The sequence below is a fragment of the Perca flavescens genome, chromosome 2, assembly GCF_004354835.1.
Source record: "Perca flavescens isolate YP-PL-M2 chromosome 2, PFLA_1.0, whole genome shotgun sequence".
NCBI classification, from domain to species: Eukaryota; Metazoa; Chordata; class Actinopteri; order Perciformes; family Percidae; genus Perca; species Perca flavescens.
The window spans coordinates 11,803,145-11,830,988 of NC_041332.1; the positions used below are offsets into that span (position 1 = coordinate 11,803,145).

A 27,844-nucleotide genomic window follows, 5' to 3' on the forward strand; every position below is an offset into this window, starting at 1 on the left:
CCAATGTCATTAGAACTATTTTTAGTGTAAAAAAGAAGTCTTGGAAGTGATGGCATGGCCCCCACAGAGCCCTGATCTCAGCATCATCGAGTCTGTCTACGATTTGAGGAAGCCTCCATCCACAGGAGATCCGTGGTTAGTTCTCCAAGATGTTTGGAACAACCTACCAGCCGAGTTCCTTCAAAAACTGTGTGCAAGTGTACCTAGAAGAATTGATGCTGTCTTGAAGTCAAAGGGTGGTTACACCAAATATTGATTTGATTTAGATTCCTCTTCTGTTCATTCACTGAATTTTGTTAATTGATGAAAATAAACTATTAACACTTCCATTTTTGAAAGCATTCTTAGTTTACAGCATTTTTTTCATATCTGCCTAAAACTTTATATATATATATATATATATATATATATATATATATATATATTTTATTTATTAGAGAATTGGAGGATACTGTACGTCAGTGAATACAAAACAATCTGAACCACTAAATTAGGATACCTGACTATAAATACAAGCTCTGTGGAAACTAGCTCCCAAACAGCCTTAATTGCCATTTTACATGCAAGCTGCACAAGGACCAAACACATAGGTGACTCGATACCATACCCCTTAAGCAAGGCTGGGCTGCAGTATTATGTGCATGTGTGTGTATTTCAGGCCTGTTGGTAATGTGTGTAACTGCAACTGTACCAACAGAGGAAAAAATGTGAATTTCCACTTGCGGGATAAATAAAGGCAAGCCTTCTTCTTCTTCTGAACTTGTAAAGACCCTAAGAATTTCTTCACCAGCTTCAGCTACTTGTTTCCATCCTGAAGAAAGCTCACTATTTTTTTTTTTTTTTTTTTTTTTTTACTATGGCGTCAGACGTTGAGGAGTTAAATCTAAAGTTCAATAATTGACCAGAGACTCCTTTCTGGCACACTGGCCATTTATCTGCAAGACAAATATAAGTCAAGAATGTAATGTAACACATTTTTATTAATAGTTTAAGTTAACTGGCATACAAAAAAAGGAACACAAAACTTAATTGAATTCTAAGACAAACCATAAGAAGAAAAAAATCCATTAAGAAAATGTACAAAGAAATCCCTGTTCTGTAAAACCAGAAATGAAATCTGTCAGAGGACCTGATGACATGACACTTTTTTCTATAATTAAATTATTTATGTGTATCACAACGGTCTGATCGCTGACTTCAAAAGCCTTATTATGTACCTAATATGTGATCAGGTCAGGCCAGGTAAGGCTCATGGTTGCTTTCATGGTAGGCAATTGTTCCAGTGACGTTCGTTGGGTAACATCTGACTGAGCCGCAGGCAGCAGCTGATGGTGGGCTCATAAAACACCGTGTCTGGTTCCTCAATCTTCACTTTGGTCTCACTGCTTCTCTGGGGCACAGAGCGGGCGAACAGCGAGGGTTTAGGAGCTTTAACCAGAGTTTTCTTCGTCACACAGCCAATGTCGATGAGTGCCTGTGGAGGAGACTGGTATTGTTATATATATATATATATATATATATATATATATATATATATATATATATATATATATATATATATATATATATATATATATAATAGAGATGGCCCGATACCACTTTTCTGATTCCCGATACCGATACCTGAACTTGCGTATCGGCCGATACAGAGTACCGATCCGATACCAGAGTGTCATATATTTCATTATGTTTTAACAGCTGTATACTACTATCCCTGTATGGATGTCTATCTTTGTTGTTGGTCTGGCTCAGGTAAAACTCTTTGTGAAACATGAACAAACACAAACAATGAATGCCCCAGAACTTTCTTTTATTCTCCAGTTTGACAGTCAGTTATAACGGAAAAAGAACATAAAAAAACTAATTTAACGTAGATTTTCTTCAGGGCTTTATTACGTGGTATCGGATCGGTGCATAAACTCCAGTACTTCCCGATACCGATACCAGCGTTTTAGGCAGTATCGGAGCCGATACCGATACTGGTATCGGTATCGGAACATCTCTAATATAAAATCATCGTCGCAATATCAACTAGCGCAAGATCTATCACGAAAGGCTGCAACATATTGCGATAGATGCAATTTTACGTGTTAGTTGAAAGAAAATATCAGTAGAAAACTGCATATTAAAATGTAACTCATTCTTTTTTAAAGTGGTGCCTTTTATGTTCAATTTGTTCAGTAAAATAATGTTAAAAATTATTTCCTTTTATTTGTTTTAAATTCAACAAGCAAGTTGTTGTGTTTTAGAAGAATACTGAAAGCAACAGAAAGGCAGAACTGAGTCTACTTAAATATCTGTTCATTTATCGCAAGTAATATTGTTATCGTGATATTCTACGTTATCGTATATCGCATATTTTCCTCATATCGTGTAGCCCTAATATTTACTTTTACTATTCAATGTCTTGATACTTCATACAATACTTAATACTGCAAACTGCACAATCCCTGGTCAATAATTTGCACAATTCCGCACAAAATTGTACAGCTCTTTCATTTTAAAACAGATTTATCTTACATATTTTATATAGTATTTTTTACTATTTTTATTGCTATGCACTAAAATATCAAGGCAAAATCCTTGTATGTGTAAACCTACTGGCCAGTAAACCCAATTTTGTTTGTGTGTTGTTAAAAAAAAAGAATTACTAATAATTACTAGAGCCATGAAGTTGCCCAAATGAAGTTGCTCTTTTACTGGAGACGAGTTTATCAGCTGATAGCCATGTGAGCTAGTGCAGGTGAGAGTATTTGCGTTTACCTGCACCAGGTCCAGCACCGCCATCGGCTGCAACACATCTTTGTAATGCTCCACCAGTGACTGTTGCGTGAGTCCGGGTCGGAACATGATGTTGTACAAAATGGCCTCCAGCATGCCTTTACACACCTGTCGGTTCAGATTGCCGTCGACCATGCGCCACGGCCGGCTGATGAAACTCACGTTCTCACTGTGAGGAGAAAAGGTTGGAAGCAGAGAGAAAGAAGAGATTATGAACTGCAATAAGATAGTTAGTAGGGCTGCCACCTCTTAGTCGATTAGTCGACTAATCGGTCGTTTTGGTCTTAGTCGACTAAGATTTCTTTAGTCGATTAGTCATTTTTTATGCTTATTCATGCTTAATTACTTATTTCCAAGAAACTTCTGAGCACATTCATGGTAAACACCAGATTTAAAGTGGTGCTTTTGCAGGATTAATTGTGGAGAAACTCAGTTTTACAGATGGTTAATTAACTACATTTATATTGTGCTTTTCTAGTCTTAACCACCTCTCAAAGCGCACAGCTCTGTCAATTAAATCAACTAATCGATTAGTCGACAAAATCGCATAAGTGTTAGTCGACTAAGAATTTCTTTAGTCGAGGACAGCCCTAATAGTTAGTCAATCAATCCCTCTAAGTCTGCACTTACCCATTATCAACGTTAGCTGGCCTTGTTGGTCCCTCTCTTTCATCAGCTCTTCTGCTCGCTCGGACTCTACGATCTCTCTTTTCCTGTCTTTCCTCAGTTTTCACCTTCTCCTTGCCAGCCTCCTGCTCTCTGTTCTCTTCAGGCTGCATCTGCATTCCTCCCTCCTCCTCCTCCTCCTCCACCTCAGGCTGCATCTGTTTTCCTCCCTCCTCCTCTTCAGGCTGCATCTGCATTCCTCCCTCCTCCTCAGGCTGCATCTGTTTTCCTCCCTCTTCCTCTTCAGGCTGCATCTGTTTTCCTCCCTCTTCCTCTTCAGGATGCATCTGTTTTCCTCCCTCCTCCTCTTCAGGCGGCTTCTGTTTTCCTCTATCCTCCATGTTCAACAATGTGTCTCCACTTCCATCATCTGTCCGTTCTTTCTGCTTTTCCAGCTGTTCTTCCTCAATAGGTTTCTCCCTTGTTAAGTCACTCGTCAACCCCTCAGCGTCCCGTCTGTCCTCGCCTTTTTGCCCGTCCACAGCCAATTTTTTTGCCGGCGGCTCCTCCAAGTCCTGTCGGCTTCGCCTGCCTTTGCGCATGAAGGGGATGTTGTGCGGTTTCTCCAAAAAGGGGAGTCGGTCAGATGTGAAGCGTGACTGGGACCACTGCTTGGAGTTTACGGTCAGCAGCCATGGATCAGCGTGCTGCATCAGCACCCAACGTATGCTCAAACCCCCGACTTGTAACACCTGGCCTTCTTCTTGTAACTCCTGGGGCAAAAGGGAAAATTAAAAAAAATCAGGAAAAACCACAGAAAAAGAAGAAAATAGGAAACTGATTGTTGATTGAAACTGCTGAAGGAATAGATTCAACAGTGTATCTACTCTTAAGCTGCAAACGTTAGCATGTGCGGCTAACCAGCTTGGTTAGTGCAGTAATCGTGGATTGGTTTTCAGCTTTATTTTGTAGTTAGTGCACATTTTACATGCAGTTTTTACTGAATTCAGATATTTCTATGGTATAATAATATAATATAAATGTTTTTTTATATGGTAAAACATGTCAAACAGTCGGTGCCGTAGGTAGGATTGCGAAGATCCAGGACTTAGCCAAAAAATTTGAACATTGACAACTTCTCAATCCCTCCCCGCTTTCTGCTGAAGCCCAAACGGTCTCCTAAGCCCCTCCCCCCACAAGGGAGAATGAATGCGTGTGCATGAGCAGTGATTGAAACGCAGTTAGACTCCCCTCCCTGGCCCTGATTGGTGCATCTGAACAGGGAGCGGTGGATTTTTGCAAATCGCACTACAGGTTGTAGGTGGTGCCAGAGGAGCCAAATTCTATTTTTAATGACTTGCTTCATGTAGTTCTACTGGAACATAGGGTCAGTTTCAGCAAATATGACAGAAAGTTAATTTTATAAGTCTTACCTACTGCACCTTTAACACATACATGTGCTTACCTTCATGTACTGCTGCAGGCTCCTGGTGCGTCCAGACTGTGGCTCCTCCAGGTCTAAGTGAGTCTTATAGAGGTTATGTATTTCCAAACCACTCTCACCAGCTGCATTTAAACTCCTCCGGAGCTGAGCACATGCTTCACTGTCCTGGGGAGTATATCCTCTTTCCTGAATCAAACGCCTTTCGCACTCCTTCACACTGTTGGGAGAAGAGGAGGAGGAACGGATGGAGTAGGTGAGGATGGAGGGCAGCAGGGATGGACCACATTTAGTCAAGTCCAGTGGTGGAGAGTCTAAAAATGAAGGAGAAAAAAAAGCAAATAAAGAGTTACTTTCTGCAGATGAAACAGTGTTTGTAAAAGGTCTTACATGCATTGGTACTTACTCTCATTACTGAACATGCTGTGAGCAGGTGTGTCGCGCAGTTGCAACCTCATAATACACGACTCCACCACGATGTTATCAGTGGTGTTGAGGTTACGTATTTTTACTAAAAACAAAAACAACATTTTAGAGATTTTTTTTTACAAATCTGAATAGGGCTGCAAACGACTATGATGTTCATTACAAATGAATCTCTTTTAATTTGATTAAATAATCAATTAATTGTGTCTGAACAACAGTCCTAAAAACTAACATACTACATTTGCAATGGTATAAAACAGAAAAAAGAGCTCAAACCAGAGATTGTGTAGCATTTTTGCTTGATAAATTTAAATACACAGAAGAGCACTTTTTATAGTAAATCAAAGGCTTATTTTTTTTCCGTATTCAAATCAAATATTTTAGGTTTTGTTCCTGTAAATAAGCTATAAAGCTTGCTTGTTTTAATATGATTTGATATATGATTTACATTTGCTGTTGTCTTTTGATATAAATGTAAAATGTACTGAGACACCTCCGTGTTTGTGCTCTTTAAATTATCTTGTTTATATACAGCTCTATATGTTTTTCCATTTCATTAGCTACTTGGGAGAAAATAAAAACTAGTCAATGTTACCAAATTGTTTTTTTAAGCTTTAAATATTACTTCGCATAGATTAAATAAAGATAATGATTCAATTTAATCAGTGCAAGGATGATTTTTTACATTCAAATGAGGTTAAAAACTCCACCAGAGACAAGCGAGACAAATGCACACATTACGTGAGCAGAAAAAACATTTATCTAAGAAAAGTAAGTAAAACATTGGAACTCTACCTATGCCAGGAAAGCAGTATCCGCGCATAATCAGGTAGTTGGTGTGAGACGCTTGATGTGACTTCACCTCCAGTCTTTTTTTCCCCTCACATTCGTCACCGTCGTCATCATCATCGTCCTCCTCTTCCAGAGCGGCGGCCATACTGAAAAGCCACAGTTTACCTCAACATTATATTTGAACACAGACTTGAAATTGTTCCATTGGCTAATTAATCAAAAGCAGCAGACGATCACAGCGAACACATCAGGTGAAATTTACTAAGACTGTCGCAAATTACCGTCAAGGGTGCAACATTTTGCCTCAACACAATTTTACAATCTAGCAAGATTTACTGAGACTTCTGATGTAAATGAGCGCAGCTGCAGTTTATCTTATTTGCATAGTCTCGCTAAATAAGATGCTGTGCTGTCACTGAAGTGTTTTTGTCTCACTGTCTCCCCCCTCACTGTTTGCACATTGTTATAGTCAGTGGTAGTAAGTACATTCACTCAAGTACTACAATGTTGATGTACTTCCACTGCATTTTACATTTTAAGCTACTTCTACTCCACTTCAGTGGGACGTTGTACTTTTTACTAAACTACATGACAGTTTATTACTTTTTTCTTGCTTTAAGTAAAAGTTCTAAATACTGGCTATGTCTACCTTTGTGTGTGTCTGATAAAATAGTACCACAGTTTTAACACCTGCTTATTCTAAGACAACATTTCCTCAACAGAGATGCATCAGGTGCAGCGGCCATTTGTATTTCTGCACATCTACAGTACATGGGGACACACAAGGCCAAGCTTTTCTTCTATTTTACCTGCACAAAACCCCAGCGCGGTCCTGTCGTGATAAAAGTACAGAAGCAATTTGGGCCTAAAGATGTAAATCTTTCATAAATATCTCCTCCTATGCTTTACTGTTACCTCATTTACATCTGAGTGAAATGATTTCATTATGTTGTTCTCTGATTACTATAAAACCCCTAACAGCCACTTGAAGTTTACTTACATGTGCCCCACACACACAGACACACACACACAGACACACACACACACACACACACACACAGACACACACACACACACACACACACACACACACACACACACACACACACACACAGACACACACACACACACACACACACACACACACACGACTATGGGAGATGTAAACTACAAAAACAAGCAGTAAATGTACTACAAGTACGTCTATATAATGGGGCTTTTTTTAAGGGTCAGTTCACACAAATTATATCAATTCAAATCATATTTTCCTATTTACTCATAGTGGTAAGTAGTGATGCTGCTATCTGACCAGGTTATGAAATATCTCTGGTTATACACACAGGTTATAAATATATCTGAGATGTGTGCCTCCTCCCCAAGACAATGCAGGTAAATTCAGTTTGTGGTGCTCTTAGCAACATCTCTTTAGAGTCCCTGTTACTCTGGATCATCTCCTCTAGATTATAAATAAATTCACATGCAGTACACGGAATATACCTCACCTCTTGACTACATCATTGTCCACCATGTTGCTGTCCACCACCACCATCTGTTTAGGAATGGACAGGTACACACTCAGCAGTCCCAGAGACATCAGGCTGAGGGCGACTACACAGGCTCCACCGGGAGAGTCCATAGAGAAGCGCAGCATGTCCGACACATCTGGAGGCTCCTCTGATGCCGCGTTCGTGGCAGCAGCCACTCCTGGTGGCTCGTCTTTGGACTGCTGATCATCTGTCTGCTCTCTGCTGGATGGATCTTCACCAGGACCAGCTGTGAGGCAATCTTCTGGGTCTTTCTGGTCAACTGGTTTGTCTGTTGCCTCAGGTTTCTCGTTGCTCACCTCCATCAACATCTCTTCTCCTTCAATTTTACTTTGGTCTCTCTCTCCTTCCTTTGTGGAGTCACTGTCAGCCTTCTCTGGTTGTGCCTCTGGTTCGCTCGCTGATAGTCTCTCTTTTCCTCCATCTTCTTTCTTTTCGCTTCGTTTTCTTTCCCTTTCTGACCCTGTTCTTCTCGCCAATTCCTCGCCGTTCTCTGACCTGTTCTCGGGTTCATGGTAGAACGCAATGAAGGGTCTGTTGTCTCCTGTCCCATTGTTAATTAGAGTCCTCAAGAAGCGGAAGGAATCAGTGCACAGTGAGTGTGGAAAACGCCACGCAAAACACCTGTCAGGACGGAGTGGGATAAGCGTGGTCAAAAAGTGTTGCAATCAAACAGTGTTTGTGGTTTTCTTGGTATTTGTTTTGCTTTATACGTTTATTTGAAGAGTTTGCTACATAAACTACCACTCTAAAATCAATCAATAATATTCATATAAATTCCCATATCCTAATATTGCTAGACTCAGCCGCTGCTTCTTTGCAGTCTGAATGAACGTTGTATAGAAGATGTTTCAGTTTTGAGGCTTTTGATTGGAAATGACTCCCCATGAAGCAGTGACTTATAAAATGCAGGAACTAGAGCACAGTGCTCGGAAACCAAATCTGGAGTATTGAATGTAGGTAGAGTTCCTAAAAAAGGTCCCTGGGTTCCTAGATGAGCTCTTGCAGTCACAAAAAGGCCTACAATGCTCTTTTACATCCTACTAATGGCTGCCATGAAGTGTATTACAATTATGTGGTATTTATTTGCAGGTTGCACTATATTCTGTTGTTGTATAAGATTGTACAGGTTATCCTGTATTTGAAGAAGTGGGAGCTCTTATTGTGAAGAAACAGCAAATGTTGCAAATAAAAAAGTAGCGCTCACCTACAGTAACATCAATATAAAATGTAATACTGCAATGGTCTCTTACAAATATATCAAAACAAATACAAAATAAAAAAAACAATAAGTAAGGCTTATTGTCTTTTGCAGATGCTACAATGATACATTTTGGCCAGGTATGTTTAGTAAACTAGATAATGTCTGTCAAGAGACATCCTAGTTAAATAAAATGTAAGTGATTTGAGTATTCACAGTAATCGGTGTACCTGTAGTAGGACTGGGACAGCTGGTAGGACATGGGCAGGATGGGCAGCGCTCGGTTCTTCTTCGGCCCAAACGGCTGATTGACCCGACGGCGGTTGACCAGACCCCTCTTCCTGCATTGTACAAACACTTGGCACAGCAGCTCCTGGTTATACTTACTGTACATGTGGAAGGTCTAAGAAAGAAGATGGATGGATAATCAGATAAAATTGACACTGTAGACAGCTCAAAAAACCTCCTGATCAGACTGTGTCATTTCTTATTTATTTCTATGTTTTTTTTTATGTCTGCTGCCCTATTTAGTTTGTTTTTTTAAATCAGAAAGTTCTGCTCATGAAAGGTGCTACACAGATAAATTGAATGAACAAGGAGAAGTAAATTAAAGATGGCCGTACCTGAAAGGATCTTGACGACTTCATCTGAATGTTGGTCATGGCCAGGGTGCTCTGGATCAAGTTATGTAACACTATGGCATGAATGTCATCTGTGCTGCAATGGACACACACAAGCAAACAATTAACTGCGACCATGACATTAAATAAAATGTATTCGGTAGAAGAAAATCGAAGTGAATCCTCACCAGCTGAGAATGTCTTTCCATGCCACCCGCCTTCCATCTTCTATTGCCGAGACTTTAAACCTGTAACGCACACAAACAGCGTTGCATCACAAACTGCACCCAGCCATCACTGCTGGTCTAAAGTCGGCACGTCAAACCGCGTCCTCTTCTTACCGCGAGAAGAGCTGATGTTTCGTGTCAGGCATGATCATATCACGAGCACCCAGAAAGACAGCGCTGAACTTCTGTCTTAGCAGCCTGGCATACTCAGAGAATGCTTTCCCACAATCCTAAAACAACACAGGCAGAGATATTTATATAAGAATAGGCCTGCACGATAAATCGTTATAAAATCGTAATCTTGATTCACCCCTGCGATTTAATGTTTAAATGACTGTGATTATATTTTTTTTCTCCTTCAATTAATTTATTGAAAGCATTTGACAATGACATGTTTTAATTATGTAAAGACATGTTCAAAGAGTTCTGATAGAGCCTGTATCAGGGCCATATTTAATTCAATGTGTTATATGTCACTATTTTGGTAGCCTACTGTACTTAAATGGCCAGTATGTACTCTATTTTCTTTATTCATTGAAGCCTCTATGTTTACAGGCTTGTGGTGATGCGCAATGTGCTATAGGTGCCAAAAAAATCTATGTTTGGTATTGCCAATTTGTTTTGTTTTGTCATGGTTCATGTGTGCAACAAACATTACACTTGGTGAGAATAAATGTGGCAGAGAAGCGTGACATCAATTCTAAGCAAAAAAATCGTGATTCATATTTTTCCCCGAACCGTGCATGCCTATATAATAAATAATAATAAGTCAACTTCAAGCTTCCGGAACCAAAAAAATAGAGCAACAATAACATCAACGAAACAAAAAGACACCTCTGGATTGTCTGGATCTGCAGGCTGCTTCGCTTCCAACAGTCTCATCATATGTTTGTCCTGGTACACCTCGGCCAGACAGATCCTGCAACACACAGTTGATTAATAACACTTTTTTAGACTTTTTTTTTAGGGTTTATGTTTCAGAAATGTGTGGTTTTATTAGGTCTACCTACCTGTAGTTCAGAAGCGTCTGAGGGTTTTTGAGGATGTACCGTGTGCGACGCCCAACAGCGAGAGAAGTTTTATCCATTGATATCTCAAACTCTGCTTGGAGCAGGTCTCTTACCAGACAGTAAGGTACGAATGCCCTTTTCAGCTGCAACACATTAACAACACACAGTGATGTTTTGATCCAAACAAGCGCTCATAACTTCTTTTTTCAAAATGGTGTGCAATTTTTGTACGTTCAAAACATATATAATAATGTAACCGTTCATGTCACAATTTAAAACATATTTCTGGGGCATTTTGGGAAGCTGCAGATTCAGTTGATAATTGTGGATTCATCACTACGAGCAACCCCATTCACATCGTTTACTCAATATCATATAATACATTATTATTATAAACATATCTGGCATAGCCATTTTAGGCTACATAAACCATTTTAAAACACATTGTATTAGCTTAAATATGCAGTTTCACAAAGCCGAAAAGAAGGGACATGAAAAGATGATGTTTTGGAGATAAATGGTTTTCACCGGACAGCTTTGCTACATTTTAGACAAAAGCCTTGTGTGGACAAGTGTTGACAGATGTAAATTAGCTTTGCGTTACCAACACTAAACATAGTACGTCTGGTTCTTGTGCATACATGTGTTACAATTCCAGTGCTACTGTGATGTCCATATCAAATAAACTAAACCAAAATAAAATTAACTAAACTGGATCAGTGGTTCCTGACCTTTTTGGCATGTGACCCCAAATCAATGTCTTCTACTGATCCCTTGTTTCTGGTTATGCCTTTTTGTACACTTGGTGTGAGAGAGAAGCTACAAAGAGATTATCGAGTATTTCAACAACAAAAAAACTAGACAATCTGCAATATAAATAAACATAATTTTGTGTAGCAGAAATCTGTTTTAAATTTCTTCCAATTATGTAATCATCTTGTGACTAATCACATTTACCTGGGGGCCACTATGCTAGATGATTAAAAGTTTAGAAAGCAAAATTATATTTATGTTGCACCAAATATAGTTTCTAAGACATCACTTTGATCCATGTTATTTTATCTTTTTTCCCCAATTTTTGAATTACCTCTAAAAATGATTCAAATAAAACAAGAAAAAAAATCATGAGATCATAAAAATCAATCTGGTTTAATTGGCCATAACTGGTAGACATGGGTCCATGCAAAGGTTGGGAACGACAACACACTTCTCCATGTATTTGTGTGTGCGTACCTTGCTGTTGAGCAGTTGTGAGGCTACACTGCAGAGCATCATCAGGGAGTCTTCCTGTACAGACCAGTAGACTCTCTGTCTGGTCATCCTCTTCAAGGCTCGGTGGTCGGCCTCGTCGTGGGCAGGCAGGCGCTTCTTGGGCTCTTTACGGCAAAAAAACAAAACACAATCGGTCAGTGGTCTTCAGTCTTTAGTCCATCAGTCAAATGTGTGATTTTTTGAAGCTCACGCTGTACCTTTCTTCTTCTTGCGTGGGGCCTTGACGACCTCCTTTTTGCTTCTCTTCCTTTTCTGTCTCTTTCCTCCGACCACCTGCTGATTTCTGGAAGCAGGCTCAATATCCACCTGATTATAAACATATGAGAACAAGAAACACTGTCTGTAGCCTAATTTTCTATTATTTTTTCCAGCCCATTTATATCAAAGAGGGTTTGCTAAATAAAAGAAAAACCTAACAGCATCACAAGCTACATCTTCCAAAACTATCACAGTTGAATCAACACCTCTCCTAAACACTTTTTCCACTAAAACGGAACAATATAATCTTTTTTGCAGGACTGTTGTATTAGACTACATTAGTTTTAGCTAGGTGCACCTAAAAACATAGTGCATATAAATATATAATGAAGCAATAAAGAAATGAAATTGACAGGACTCAAACCTCAACAGTTTCTATCAGTGGTCGCTTGGCAGTCAGCGGTCGCTTGGCAGTCACATATCGAGGTGTAGTACTTGCCCCTGTTGCACACACATTTATTTAAATAAATGTCTGTTAAGTCACCATCTATTGCCGAATGAGGTAACACAATGAATAAAAAAATAAATAAAAAAATTAATTATGTTCTATGCAGCAGCAACTCACCAGCTTTAAGCGCAATCCTGAGAGCATTTTTACTCAGCAGACTCTTGAGTCGGATTTTATTCTCCTTCGCCTCTAAACCACTTGGGGTCTAAAAAAAACAACAGATACATGTGCACAAACATTAGGCCACATTTAATATTGTCCCTGTCTACATGCACATACATACTGTTACATACCGTTTTGACAGCAAGGAGGTGATTGGTCCACAACCAGTTGCGTTTAAGATGAGCAAAGAATTCAGAGTCCAGACCTCCTGCTCCTTTACAGTCTCCTGGTATCGACCCGTCATCACACGCTTCACGACTGCCCCTGTGTGTGTGTGTGTGTGTGTGTGTGTGTGTGTGTGTGTGTGTGTGTGTGTGTACAGATACATCAGTGCTACTATAACACACTGGTAATGAACTGTATTTGTACTTCTCTAACCTGTTTTCTTTGGTAAAAGCTTTGAGTTGATTATCTTATAAGACATGAAAAAGATAACTGGTAGAGTAACTTAAATGACTTCATGTTGTTTACAGCTGATTCGTTATCTCACAGTGACCGTATTATTTAATAACAAGCTACAACTTAGTCAATATTGGAGCAAGTGTGACACAAATGTCATAAAATGTACAGTCATTTAGACCCTTCACGCTCCACTTACTTGAGCAGGTATGCCAATCCTACGAACACGTTGCGTTCCTGCACAAAGGAAGGATCATCTACTTCGTCTGTGGCGTTTCTCTTATTGCGGATTACCCCTATAGAAATGCAAACATAGACAGACAGGCACATTTTTAAAATTTAAATATATACATTTCCATATGATTGCCAGTGCTGTGAGTGATTCTGCTTTGTGTGTGTGTGTACCCAGTGGTGTATTGAGACAGACACACATCAGGTCAAACCAGTAGTTTTCTACATCTTCAGCAGTGTTAAATGTGTACTGGCGCCTCTCAAATGGTTTGTCCTGTGACTCTGTGACCAGCCAGTAGTGAGGCTCAGCGCTGGTGGTGTCAACAATGGCAGCATTGCGCCTCAGGTACAAAAACACCTGGATTAGTGCAGATATGGAGACAAAAATATGAGACAAATAAAAAGGGAATTTACTCAATTTTGATCTCTTTTGACCAAATAAAGAGCTTCCGTTTCTTGATGTGATAATAATGCCTTATTTAAAACCACAGATACTGATTGCTCCCCTACTTCTACTACTATGTCTGGTTTCTTTTGTAAAATCAACTTCTCATACTCTATTAGCCAGATTTTTGGCCAACAATTTTATTTGATTGAATTTACTAGAAAAAAAAAGAAAAAAAAAAGAAAAAATCAAACAAATATCTTTTCTAAATCCCCACAAACATCTGATGTCTAAATAAGCCCCTTTTAGATTAAACAATTTATATTGCTTGTAATTTTAGATTTAAGATGAATTTGTCATGTTTTATTTAAAATTTTGCTGAACTATATGTTACTTGTATATTTGTATAGCTCTACATAGGTTTTGTAATAAAACAGGGGGGAAACACACGCTGTGAATATTTAAAACGGTTACATTTATAATCATATATAAAAAAATCAGCAATAACGTTTGTCTTCTGTCCTTTCAAACAGAAATGCTGTGATTTACGAAGGGATCAGAGCAGCAGTTGGATGATAAGGTTCTTTTCTTTCTGTGTGGTGTTTTTGTAGCATTGACAAACTTGATGTGGTTACTGTGTATACCTGGTCTTTCTCCTTGAACTTCTCCACAGGACCAAACTGCAGCAGACCCATGTAGACCAACTTCTGCAAGTTCTCATGAAATGAGAATATGTATTTCCTTATATATATATATATATATATATTTAAAAAAAAACATAAACACTCCATTTAGAATTACAGGAATACTGTGATTTAGAGAGATAAAAAAGGAAGAAAGAAAGTCACCGTTTAAAGAGCAGCTGTCTTCTCATTCTGGCGGGCAGCGCTCTAATAAGATGGTGTTGTTTTACAGGGTCGTTGAGATAATCCTCCAGTCCTTCCACCTGTGGACACAAGTCAGCAAATGTGGCTTTATGTATCCAATGTATCTTTCTTCATGTGTGGCAAGCTGTGCTATAAGAAATAGGCCATCAAGAAGAACTCATGAATGTCTAATGAGGCATAATAGAATTTATATTCAGTTTATTAGGTCCACCTATTTGTATATGTTCTAATTTGTCCACCCCCATTTATTTATCAATGAGAACAGGCTAAATATTAGAATAATATCTTAGTATAACTCAATACAGTTCAACAGTACCACAAATTATAATAAAGTTGAATCAACAACTCTCTAAAACAACAACATTAAAACCTTTATAAAGTAGGATGAATTGCCTTACTGTGGTATTAGACTGAATTTGTTTAAGCTAGGTGTACCTAATGTTACTGGAAATTGAGTGTATATCCCCTGCAGGTAACATTTAGCAATTAAAGTCTACTTGGCTGGGGAAAGATGACGTCTTCAGAGGTCTTGTTTATTCCAACAATCATATCAATCAATAAAGCAGACTGAGACTGCACTGTGATTAAATTCATCAGTTAAATGTAAAATCTTCAGGTAAAGTACATTTCAATCCCACAAAGAAATTAATTGGCCTGAATGTTGACTTTTAGTTGACTTATAATTTATTTGGTTGAAGACCAATTTCAGTGAAACTTTGAGGCCTCAACTTTTGTTACAGTGAATTTATTAAACACTATAAGGAAACAGGCGGTGTGTATCATATATTTATGTATACATTTTAACAGTACATCTGACACTGACTGCTGCCCATGAGAAGTAAGGCAAGTGGGATGAACTGCAGAACATCCTTTTTTAAAACAAAACTAAATTGATTTCCTCACCTTGTAATTGATCTGTATGACCTGAATGAAGATGGAGAGAGGCAGGCAGAGGAGCAGGTCGCCGACCCTCGCCCAGCCGCTGCCAAACTCCTTGTGCACACGGACAGGAGGCATGAATTTCTTCCATGAGTCTTCATCAGCATACACTGTTCAGAGACAGGTAGAAGATTGTGGGGGAAAAAAAAAATCAAGATGGTTAGTTGGGAAACGGTTTATAAAACCTACCCTGAAAGAGCAACATCATCCCAATAAATAAAACAACAATATGCGCATTGCACCCTTTATTCACTATATCTAACAGCATGCAGGACAGCAATGGTCGGCTCATTGCTCTTTCACCTTTCAGGTCAGACTGAGAGCGACCAGGTGTTGATCCATCATTCAGCTCCTCCTCTTCATCGCCGGACAATGCCACATCCAAGTTACAATCTGCAGCTCGGGGGTCCACAGAGTCTTTCAGATCCTGTTTCTCGTGGCTGTCTGGCTGTTTGGCATCAGGATCAAATCTGTTCATGTCTGCTGGTGTTAGGCCGGTCGAGTGGGAGTCAGTGGAGTTGTGTCTGAGCGGGTGCCCGTATATCAGATACCAGAGGAAGTTATGAACAAGACGCAGGCGATGCATCTTAGGCTGGAATCCAAAGGTCTTTCCCAATCCCCGAACTATAAAAATAGAGACAAAGAACAAAAAACATGAATAGGGGTGAAAGATTTAGAGGAGAATGAAATCTGATCTTGTGGATATCAATACAGTGCATAAACAGTCAAAAATAAACTTAAATAGAGCAGCAAAGTGGGCAAAGCTGCAAGATCTGAAATCATTTTTATCCAATACTCCTCTTTTTCTTTGGGCCCTGAATTCGTGGCAACAGTTTGGTATTTTTGTGACCCTGACAAACAGCCCTCCAGACTTCCATGCTGAACGAAGTATCTCCTCCCATTTTGCTGCTCTTCTAACATGCAATGGAACAGAACCTGTCGTGGGCTTGAACTGGTCTTTCTTCTTCTTCTCTCCTTTTTGGGCTTTAGAAAGGCTGCAGTTCATCTCGTCAGACCCTGATCCTTGTTCTTTGGCATTCTCTTCGGCGAGCTGCAGACTAAGGGACAGAAAAGAAAGACAAAGCTGCCGACTACACCTCGGATAAACATAAAAAAATGAAATAAATACATATACATACATACACACACACATATATACACACACACACATATATTTTTTTTCTTTTTCTTGAAGCTGCACTTTCATATGTCTCTCTGTAGTTTTTCTTATTTAAAGCTAATATACTTGCACTTACTACTTGTTGTCTGGAGTTTGCACCTTCAGGGTTAAAAGCACTTAATTGGAAGTTGCTTTGGATAAAAGTGTCAGCTAAATGACATGTAATGTAATGTAAAAGACATGTTCCTGCTCTATACTACGGACTAATTCACTTATTTTAATGTATTTCTTTTGTACTCACCGCACAGCTGCGGAAGAGCTGGAGATTCTGAAGCGGACCTGTTCAATGACTCGGCTCACTACGTCATCTTTGGGCTGAACGGAGGGATGAACGACCATCTCAACCTGCATGAGGAAGAATGTCAACAATTAACAACAGGCAGGATCTCTTTTCTCTTGCTCTCCTCACCGTGACTGTGTATGATACACTGATTAAAAGGTATTACAATATATTGTTTACAATACATTCAATTATGCATAATTTTTAACAGATAAATAATTCCTCACATAGTAGTCATTTAACCTCTTAAATGTTGCGCCAAAAATGGTTTTGCAACTAATTTGTGTAACAAATGGCATCAACCAAAAATTAAGGCATATTAAGACATAAGTGAGCATGAAAATGGCCATCATATACTTCCATTATATTCTAAACGTTCTAAGCCCTTGGACACTTTCACAATTAATATACATTTATTATTTTTGATTTATGACTAGAACAACTTGACAGTTACATCTCAAATTTATCTTCAAGTTCCTAGCAAGAAAGCGAATAAGCCTATTTCTCAAAATGTCAAACTATTCTTTTTAACTGCTTAAAAAAAAAACATCACAAAAAAAGAAATTCATCTGAGTCAGTTACAGCATTTTCAGATCAGCTAGGTGAATTAAATGTCATTGGATAAACCAGACCGGTAAGAGGCCTTCACCGTGTGGTCAGTCGTTTTATTTAGGCAGTGGAAGCAATGAACGACTTCCAAATGACTAGAGGCTTGAAAATATAACCATCAAGGTGTGATGCGGGTCATTTACGTTCTTGGTGATTCCATCCTGTATGACGGTGGTCTTGTAAACCTTAAGTAAGCCTTCTCTGGACAGACTGTCGACAAGACGTAAAATAGTCTTCCTGCAGCACTTTGAGCTGGATCCGTCCTGCTTCTCGTCGTCATTGATTATCTTCTGTAGCCTGGAGAAAAGATAGTTGATGTTGACATTTTGGGTTCCCTCTCTAATTGTGAGATTAAAATGCTTTGAAATTAACTGATCACTTTGAAGACAAACTGACGGGAAAAGACCCTCGATGACTTTGAAGCTCCGGACAGCCTCGACGATCAGGTTCTTCCTCCTCAGCAGGCGGTACGTCTCGTGAGATCTCTCATAAGCCCTTTTGTATTTTCTTTTCGCCTAAAGGGGGTGAACTCAACTGTTACTTGGTGGGAAGAAGTATTCAGATCCTTTACTTAAGTAAAAGTACTATTACCACGTTGTAAAAATACTCTGTTACAAGTATAGGGTTGGGTATCGTTTGGGTTTTTTCCGATACCGGTGCTAAAACTATACTTTGCCTAAACGGTGCCTGAACCAAAATAAATAAATAAATAAATATATATATATATATATATATATATATATATATATATATATATATATATATATATATATATATATATATATAACGATAAAACGATATAAAAAAAAAAAAAAAAAAGCACAAAATGACAGTTGCCGACATTAAAGAATGGCTTGTTTATAGGCCATGTGGTCTAAATTAAATGATTGATTAATAATGTAATAAGAATAACTTAAAATGACTTATTTCACCAGTAAATTGCTGGTAAGCGACAAAAACAAGCACCAGATGGCAAAAGGGTATTTTAGAATAACTTGGCTGGCGAGTTTCAAGTAAACGCACCGTCCGTATTGTTTTTCCGACAACGGCTGCTGCAGTCAGACTGTTACGTCCCGGTGTTGGAATCCTCTACAGGGAAATACAGTCACACTTTACACTGCTTAACGTAAACTGTCAGCATTTTAACCGTTGTGTTTAATCCAGCTACTAGCTAACGGTAACGTAGCATCCTGTGCAGCGATGCTTCTGAAGAAAATGTTCGTTCTTATTCGGCCTCGTTACTACCGGTTACGTCAGAACCGGTGCCCTATTGGCACCGCGTTTCAGTACCCAACCCTATACAAGTAAAAGTAAAAGTATGTAAGTATCATTTGGAAAATATACTTAAAGTATCAAAAGTGCAGAAAAAACCTCACATTTTAGAAACTGGAAACGATCCAAACAGTTCTGGGTTTAATTGTCTAATCATTTCAGCTGGACTTGTAGTTTAATTTATGATTTGTTTTGTCTTAAAAAATCTTAATCTATAAAAGTAACCAGTAACTGAAGCTGCCAGATTAATGTTGTGGAGTAAAAAGTACAATATTTCCCTCTGAAATGTAGCGGAGTAGAAGTAGAAAGTGCCATGAAAAGAAAAGACTCAAGTAAAGCACAAGAACCTCAAATTTGTACTCAAGTGCAGTACTTGAGTAAATGTACTTAGTTACATTCCACCACTGCTTTTAACACTCATCTCAAACAGCTGGAACCAAACAGTGAAACGAGAAAAACTGAAAGCAACTTGTTCAGACTGACCCGTGGCTTGCAAACATCTTTAACGAGCACAATGTTGTTCTCCCCCGGGTTATCGTCTGCGTTCAACGGCTCACTCTGAGGCAAAGTGCTGGCAGTACTGGAGTTGGATTCTTCGTCCTCAACTCGAGCTTGTTCTGATAGAAGAGACAGTCTGAATTAAATATGATTGAACAGACCAAAAGGAAAAACACACATATACTATATATCATGGAAAAAGACTGAAGAAATTTTTTTTGACTATAAATTAGGTCTGGCAACACTTTGATATGTTAGACAAAAGTGAGACAAGTAGGAGTGACGATATGCATTAATATTAATACAAATAAACAGTATTATCTTATTGTCAATATGAACCTGTATTTAATGATGTCTTCAATCTTAAGAAAGTTAAAACAATGCTTGTCCCGTTGATTGAAATGGTTTGTTGTTTTAATGGCAGAATTCAATCTTAAAAATATATATTCTCAAGTATTTCTTATCTCATACTGTGGCAGATTTTTGTGGAAATTTCACTTGTTATAATCATAACAAGCCATGTGAACTTTGAACCAGGATATCAATATATATCATAGTTCAATAAGATAACTTTGTCATGACACGATTAGATGATAGAAATATTAAATGATGGTACAGTCAGAGCTCAAAATAGGGCCAAATCATGTCTGCCCAAACTTCAGTTACATTGACATCTTCTCAACATAACTCAAATCATCAAAGAGGAGCCACAGTCAATGGCATATGGATCTCATAGTTACATTCTTTAATGAACACATTCTGCACATGCCCCATTCACTTCATTTGCAGCACAGTGGATGACTGTATGGTTAATAAGCCATTCATAGCTAATCAAGCTCATTTTTAAGGTAAAAACCAATGTGTGACCAAGAGAGAGACTTTATTATTCGTAAAAGTTAAAATTAGATTAGGTTGTAACATTATAAAGTAATGTTCATGACTAATGACTGGTCTGTCTGAGTTAATAAGAATAACATATTTACGGGCTTATGTCTTAAACATACTTGTTGAAGCTGCAATCGTCAATGTTTTTATATTGACTATACGATTGTGAGAGGGGTTGCTCAAATTGACAAACCCACTAAGGCTGTACCGAATACCATTTTTTTTTTAGCTTCGGTGCTTTTCACCAGCGAATATTCGAAGCTTCGGTTGCGGCGGGGGAGACCAACATTTCCGACCGCACATGAAAGCAGCTTTATTTCACAGGAAAAGACAGAAAGGAAAGTGACGAAGCGAGAGATGAAGCGACTGCTTAACCCACAGATGATTATCTCCCATTTGACTGTTGCCGTAGTTTGGATGAAGTGTAGTGTGTTTAGGCCCATTTCTGCTAATTACCTGCTGTGGGAGTGGGGGACACGGAGTCTGGTGTCACACTGGTGGTGGAGTTGCTGCAGGCAGGAGCTTCACCTGAGTGAAGAGGTTGGACAACATGAAGAGTTATTAAACCAACACTTTGATTACCACAGGTCACAGTTATGAAGTTGAATTTTAGCTTACAAAGTCCTTTTAAAGTAACTTCTGATGTGAAATTTGCAACGGTTTAATGAGTACTCACTTTCAGCTGATGTGAGTTGTACGATGGGGATCTCAGGTTGTGTCTGATTAGTTTCCACACTGCTTTTCTCCCCTGCCGTCGTTCCGTTTCCTCCTGCTTCACCTCCCTTTCCAACCAAGCCTTCATCTGCTGTATCCTCTTCTCCATCGCCACACGTCTGCTTAGCCTCCTCTGCATCTTTGTTTCCTCCTCTACCTGCTTTCTTTCTGCTTTTCTTCTTTGGTGCAGGAGTTTTGGAGTTTTCTTTTGCTGTAGACATTGACGGCGTTTTAGGGCTGGGCGGTGCAGCATCTGACGTCTGTGGTGCAGAAGAGTAAAGAAGCTTCTTCCGCTCCTGCTCCTTAGCGAACTGCTGGAGTTCATCACTCACACCAAAACATCTGTCATGAGAAGTGAGCAATACAACAGTGTTTGATATGATGTGGTGGTAAAGTAAGAATTTAGAAAGCTACACTAGTTTATAGCAATACACACTCATGGCTGATAAATTTTGTAGTCCTCTGGCGACCCTCGTCCTCCATGAATCCCTGGAGGGTAAAACACATTACACACAAACAATGAGTGACCAGAAAAATGGAAACCCTTTACAATGCAATTAAATAGCCCTGAATTAAATACTACATTACTTAAAATGCTCAGTTTTTGTATAACCTAATACTTTGTCTTGACTCAGATTGAGGCTGCTATGGTGTCATACTGGATACATACTCAGTGTAAGCATATTAGCATTAGCAGCCTTATCCAAGATTAAAATGTTACTGCTGCATGTATATTGCCCATTGTTCACCACAAAAAACAACTCTATTTTCCACTCAAACAAACAGATCCACAAGCTTCCCAACTGACACCAAACAATCTTTCGTTGATTCAATCAGACCAGAGGCCTGTACTACGTAGTAAGATTCGGGGTTACCGAGGTAACTTCAGGTTCAACCCAGGGTTTTGTGTATCACAATGTTATTCAATTAATTAAAATGTCTTATGCTAAACACCTAACCTGCTCGGGAGCAGGTTATGTTGGAGATTAGAGATAACCGGTGTTAAAGCACCGCCTACTGACCAATCAATACTCGATTGATAACGGCGTCACCGTTCTTAGAAGATCCGGAGCTTGGTGCGCAGAGAGAGAGAGGTGCGCTCATAAAAGTTAAAACATTTAGAGGCCGAAAACCCTGTTGGCATTCCCTGATGGTTATCTTTATTAAAAGATATAGATTTTCAGTGCAGGGAATTACGTATCTTTGTCAGCTTCTTGAGCCGTATGTTTCCAATGCCACAAATCGGTATGAATTAGGCCTATGCTTTTATATTTAATTTTTATTTGCTCTCATGATCGCTTAACTTCCAGGGTTGCATCTTAAAGAATAGGCTACAGCAACGACAGTTTATGGAATGCACAAGTGTAATTATGGTCAGATCTTGAGCCTGACTGATGGGGCAGTGACGTTGATAAGTCTAGTAATTTACGCACTTACAGCGACGGCTATTTTTTGCACAGCTTATGCGGATGTTAGGTTTGGTGAAGTCAGGTAATGGAAATAAATCCAGGGCATGTTAATCTTCGTAGTACAGGCCTCTGGTGTTTATCACAGCATTGTACAGAGGAGGAGTTTTCTTTGTGGTGCTTGACCTCTGGTGGAAGTTGAGTGGGTGGGAAGCCCAAACATATCCGACAATTGAAAGTCTGCTGCCGACGTGATTGCATTTACAAACTATATTTTCCCCAATCTCTCCAACTGCAAATAAATGAGTCTCATTTAGACTGGTTTAGACTTCACTGAAGTTTTAAGCAGATTTTGAAAGGAAGAAATAGTACATACAGAAAAAGTATTTTTGGTAGGGAGCAAATGTATGTTGTTGTCAAGAGAAACGTTGTAATAACAGCATAGGTTTTACCTTTATCACTCCATCCCTCTCCAGCCTGCGGCAGATCATACGAGATTCCAGCTTACCGACGTTCATCCTTGACCCGATACCCGTCTGGGGGATTCCCTTTGGGCCACAGGATATTACTGCATTACAGCCAAAAAGGACACAGGCAATAATTAATAATGAAGTAATTTGGCATGAGGAATCTTAATTCAGACAATTACAGTGCAATCAATAACTTCTCGGACAATGATACCAGTCTGTTGTGGCTAGCGCTCTGTTCTCCTCCGCCATCTGCTGGGGCAGCAGCATTGGAGCCAGTGCCACAAACGGACTGAACGAACTGATCAGGAAGGCTGGCTCAAACTGTTATCTATCTTGGATAACCACAACCACCCTCTCCACCCCACACTGGTCCAACAGAGGAGCACCTTCTCTAAGAGGCTAAGAGACAGCTTCGTTGGCGCACGGACCGCTATAAGAAATCATTCCTACCACAGTCAATAAAACTTTTTAACACCTCATCACTGGGTGCTAGATAAGACTCTTAGACATCACATCTGCACTAAGTGCAACTTGCACAATTGGTTTATCTACATCTTTATCATTACTAGTTAAGCAGTTGTACATTTTGTATTCCCAACTTGTATATATTTTAAATATTTGTTTTTGTATTATATCCTATTATTATTTCATTTATATTGTATGTATGTATATTGTATCCTTTTATTTCATGTATATTGTATCCTAGTATGTCATGTATATTCTGTGCTGTGTGACTGATATTTTGCTGCTGTAACACTGTAATTTCCCATTTTTGGGATCAATATCTATCTATCTGTCTATCTATCTATCTATCTATTTATCTATCTACCTACCTATGTTGTCCTTTGTTTTGTCTGTCCTGCTGAACATGGGATCTGAATAAAAACAATGGAATTCTAGACCGCAGTTTCCATACCTACTTAGAACAACATTAAGCCTTGCCAAATTAATCCATTTTATTTACCTGACGGACAGTATCCCCGCAATCTGTTTTGTAAACATGGACAGTAATGAAACCTACCAATGTGATAGGCCTGTGACAGGACATCGCTCTCCATGATTCGCCCCTCTGAAGGGAGAGCTCTTCTTCTCGCTCCACCATAATCTTCTTCGTCCTCGTCCTCATCGTCGTCATCCTCAGCGACGCCTTTTCCTGCGTACGGCTTTAACAGTCTCGCACAGCGCACAAGCACTTTATTCCCTGGAGAACAAAGTGAAAGGATTATGGGAAAATGCACATTTTAAATTGGGCTGTTAAATAAGAAACTGCCTACCACAACAATTACTAATATCCATAATAAAATCAGCAAATGTAATTAGTGATTGTATTGTATTTTTACCATATCAAATAGATTACCTTTTTTGTTGGTGCAGGGCCCGGCGCCGGGATCTAAGTCCTCCAGAGGGAACTGGCAATACTCAACCAACTTGGCAGATCGCATGTATTGAAATACACGTTTAAAAGTACCCTCATCTACATTCTGCAAGAAAGCACACAGTTACCACAAAGAGAAGACAAACACACACACACCCCCACACACCAACAGACACTCACAGAGAGATACTCACAAGTAGTTCTTTGAGTGTCAGCATAGTGGAAAACTGACCAGGTGACTGCTGGAGAAAGCTGGACACGTACTCCATCAGTATGTCATACTTAGTCCTCCTGAAAGAGCAGAGGGGGTTAAGTGAAGTTTCTTCGAGGGGTGCTCCGAAATCTTAATACTACATTTGTAAACGAGCATTGGCTTTGTTCCTTATGAACATTTTCAGTATTGCAAAGAGTATGCCTTAAAGTAGCATGTCAATGGCTGAGAAAAGACGCATTCTGAAAACTTTAAATGCTACCGTTGGCATGCTCACAATAACAATGGTAACATGCTAGTGTTTACTATGTTCACCGTCTCAGTATAGCATATTCGCATGCTGGCATTTTCTAATTAGTACCGAACACAAAATACAGCTGAAGCTGACGGGAATGTCATTGAATGTTCAGCCATTTGGTCTAGAACCAAACTATTGACACATTTTTGACCAAATGGTGGCACTAGATGAAGAGTTAAGAGATCCCCCAAATTATTACAATTCATCATCAGGACACAATTAAACTGAACCAAATTTCACAGCAATCCATCCAATAGTTTTTGAGATATTTCACACAAAGCCACATCATGGTGGCACTAGAGGAAAAAACAAAGGATCATCATTAGGCTTCATCCTCTGGGGATCATGAATGTCTGTACAACATGTCATTGCGATCCATTGAATAATTGTTGAGATATTTCAGAATCAAAGTGGGTGACTGGCAGACCATCAGGTCGACACTGCCATCCTGAAAGCTACACCTAGCATGGCTAAAAAGTATTGAGGTTTGACTTCACTTAACAAATTAAAGACTACAGAAGGGAAAGCAAGCTATTCCCCCACTGACTTCTCTATATGTGCACAATAGCAGAACAGTGTTGAGACACAGACCATGAACAGACCTGTTTACATGGAAGCGTTTGAGCAGCAGAAGAATGGAGTGTTGCTGTTGTCCTGACTGTGATCCTGCCTTTAGTCGTGTGACATAAGACTGCATGCTGAGGAGTCCATGTCTGACAAGAGCCTTCCTCATGTAGTGCAACTTTCGAGCATCGATCCTGTTGAAAGACAACACTGACTGTTAGACAGTGAACACCTAAACCGCTGCGTGTAACACAGAGTAAACACAGAGCAGAGGACACTGTGCTTTATGATTTTGTAGGTGTCTCCTACTTAAAAGAGCATCCGTGCAGATCTCTCTGTAGCTCTCCTTGCCATCGAGCTCGGCCTACTCGTTCCAACACACAGTAAGAATCATCATTCAGTTTCAAATCAGGATCGCTCTCGTTTCCAATGAGGGTCCTGAATCGCAGCGCCTGAGACGCCACGACAACAAGCTTTCGGCCATATCTGAGGAGAGATGGGTAAGAGAGAAGGAGGAAAATATGTGACATAAGACAAAACTACAGTTGCACCAAACTCTTAAATGAAATAAAGACATTTTAATTAATTGAATAACTTTTTGTGGTCTTTGATATTGTATGTCTTAGTTTTGAAGTGGAAAAAAAGTGAATAGGTGTTGAATAAATTTACATTCTATCAAACAAACCTTTCCAAAGCCTCCTGCAAGTTGAGTAATGGGGTCTTGGAGCGGACATGCTCAGTGATGTCCTTCCTCTCTTTGAAGAGTGCACATGAGCCCTGTATCCCATTCTTGTTTTCTAGAATAATATGGACTGGGTAGATGTCTTTACGTGTCTCAGAAAACGTCTGTGTTTTTTCAATGCCTGTTTCTGGGTCAATGTCTTTATACCTGAAAACCCATAAAACACAAAGGCACCGGAAACGTTAATGTCTTTCTTAATACACCCTATATCAAACATTTTTCGAAAACCCATTATGTACCCAGTTCCCACACTACAAGTTATATCCACATACTTTTGGAAAAATAGTGTAGCTTTCTGACAGTGTGGATTTTATACTGTACATATTTACAAGAGCAGCACAAACTGCAGTCACCAACATGACCATGACGTTGAATCAACAGATCTCTGAAACAGACTAAGACATTGATTGACATTATAACCTTTATTATGGTGTGACTGTTGTATTAGACTGCATTAATTAAAGATGGGTGGGCCTGTGAAACTGCTAATTGAGTGTTTTTCTGGTAGAAAATAGTCCCACTAAAAATGTTTACAGTGTGGATTATCTTGAATAACCTGGAGATTGTTCTGGGTTAAGTGGGAAATTATTTATCATTATGACAATCTTATTAAAAATTTGGTTGAGCCTCTCATGATAAGCAGAACGAAAAATTGACCTGTCAAACAGCTCAATGTCGTGTCTCTCCTTCGGGAGTTGATAGAATTTCAGGTCGGTGTTGCTGATAAGTGACTTCCAGATGAGCTCCTTGGTGCAGTCGTCGAGCTTGAGGGGGAACTTGGGCTGTCTATCTTCCAATCGTATCCAAAGAGAGGGAATAGTTATTCCATCCAGTCCCTCCAAAGCCACTTCATCCGCAACTATACTAAACGCATCCATAGCATGCCACCGAATGGGCTAACACTATCAGCTAGCTAACATGCTAACTTATCAACAACTAGCTAGCTAGCTAGCTAGCAACTTGTGTGGTCATTCCGGGCTCAACAATTCAACGGTTATTAAAAAAGAATTATTCGCGTACTGAAGTTCTTTCGGCTCGGGTAATTGCATTCATTCATTAATTAAAAGAATTAAGACAAACTCGTTTACAAAATGCTCCCTCCAACTAGCTACGTTAAGTCCAACTAGTTATGTCTTTTCGTACGTGCTTGCGTCATATTTTAACTTTGACCTCACGTTGTAGTTACGTCTTTCAACGAAAAACAAAATCCACAAGGTGGAGTTGAAGCACAGCTTCTGAATTGTCTTCACTGATGCATTAAAATGGTTTGTTTTATTGTTATGAACAAGATACTTTTTCGCCACACAAATATTGTTGTTGTTGTTTTTGAATAAAAAAAAATTTAAAAAAATTGGCTTTACAGTACAAATACTGCTAAAGATGTATATTACTCAGTAACTAGGCTACCAGCAACTTTTGTTAGCTTCTCCAGTGTTTACTTTATATCCTGTACACAGTGGTGGAAAGTAACAAGTATTCAAGTACTGTACTTAAGTACAAATTTGAAGCACTTGTACTTTACTTGAGTATATCCATTTTCAGCTTCTTCTACTCCACTACCTTTCATTGGGAAATGTTTTACTATTTGCTCTACTACATTCATTTTACAGCTGTTCTGGAACCTTTTCAGATTTAGATTTGACATGATTTGTCATACATTATTATAAATTAAACTCACCAACTATATATGAAGACGTTCAAATTAGATAAA

General features: G+C 39.1%; 1 protein-coding gene across 1 annotated transcript; it reads right to left on the reverse strand.

The window, feature by feature from the left end:
* Window positions 1-960: 960 nt before the first annotated feature.
* gtf3c1 (general transcription factor IIIC subunit 1) lies at window positions 961-27,273 on the reverse strand. The gene is made up of 40 exons (XM_028588556.1): window positions 26,791-27,273; window positions 26,077-26,280; window positions 25,701-25,877; window positions 25,430-25,585; window positions 24,513-24,609; window positions 24,301-24,424; window positions 23,965-24,144; window positions 22,926-23,041; window positions 21,504-21,556; window positions 21,030-21,409; window positions 20,810-20,881; window positions 19,454-19,587; window positions 18,095-18,213; window positions 17,842-17,995; window positions 17,051-17,154; window positions 16,566-16,687; window positions 15,933-16,253; window positions 15,594-15,739; window positions 14,652-14,749; window positions 14,448-14,544; window positions 13,593-13,776; window positions 13,387-13,483; window positions 12,920-13,052; window positions 12,744-12,831; window positions 12,543-12,619; window positions 12,118-12,226; window positions 11,882-12,024; window positions 10,649-10,791; window positions 10,473-10,557; window positions 9,753-9,868; window positions 9,600-9,659; window positions 9,415-9,508; window positions 9,022-9,194; window positions 7,549-8,214; window positions 6,050-6,192; window positions 5,235-5,339; window positions 4,853-5,142; window positions 3,412-4,160; window positions 2,764-2,950; window positions 961-1,474 (listed from the first exon to the last, which is right to left on the reverse strand). The coding sequence occupies exons 1-40, from the start codon at window positions 27,009-27,011 to the stop codon at window positions 1,262-1,264; spliced, it is 6,930 nt and encodes a 2,309-aa protein (XP_028444357.1). The 5' UTR covers window positions 27,012-27,273; the 3' UTR covers window positions 961-1,261.
* Between the last annotated feature and the right edge of the window lie 571 nt (window positions 27,274-27,844).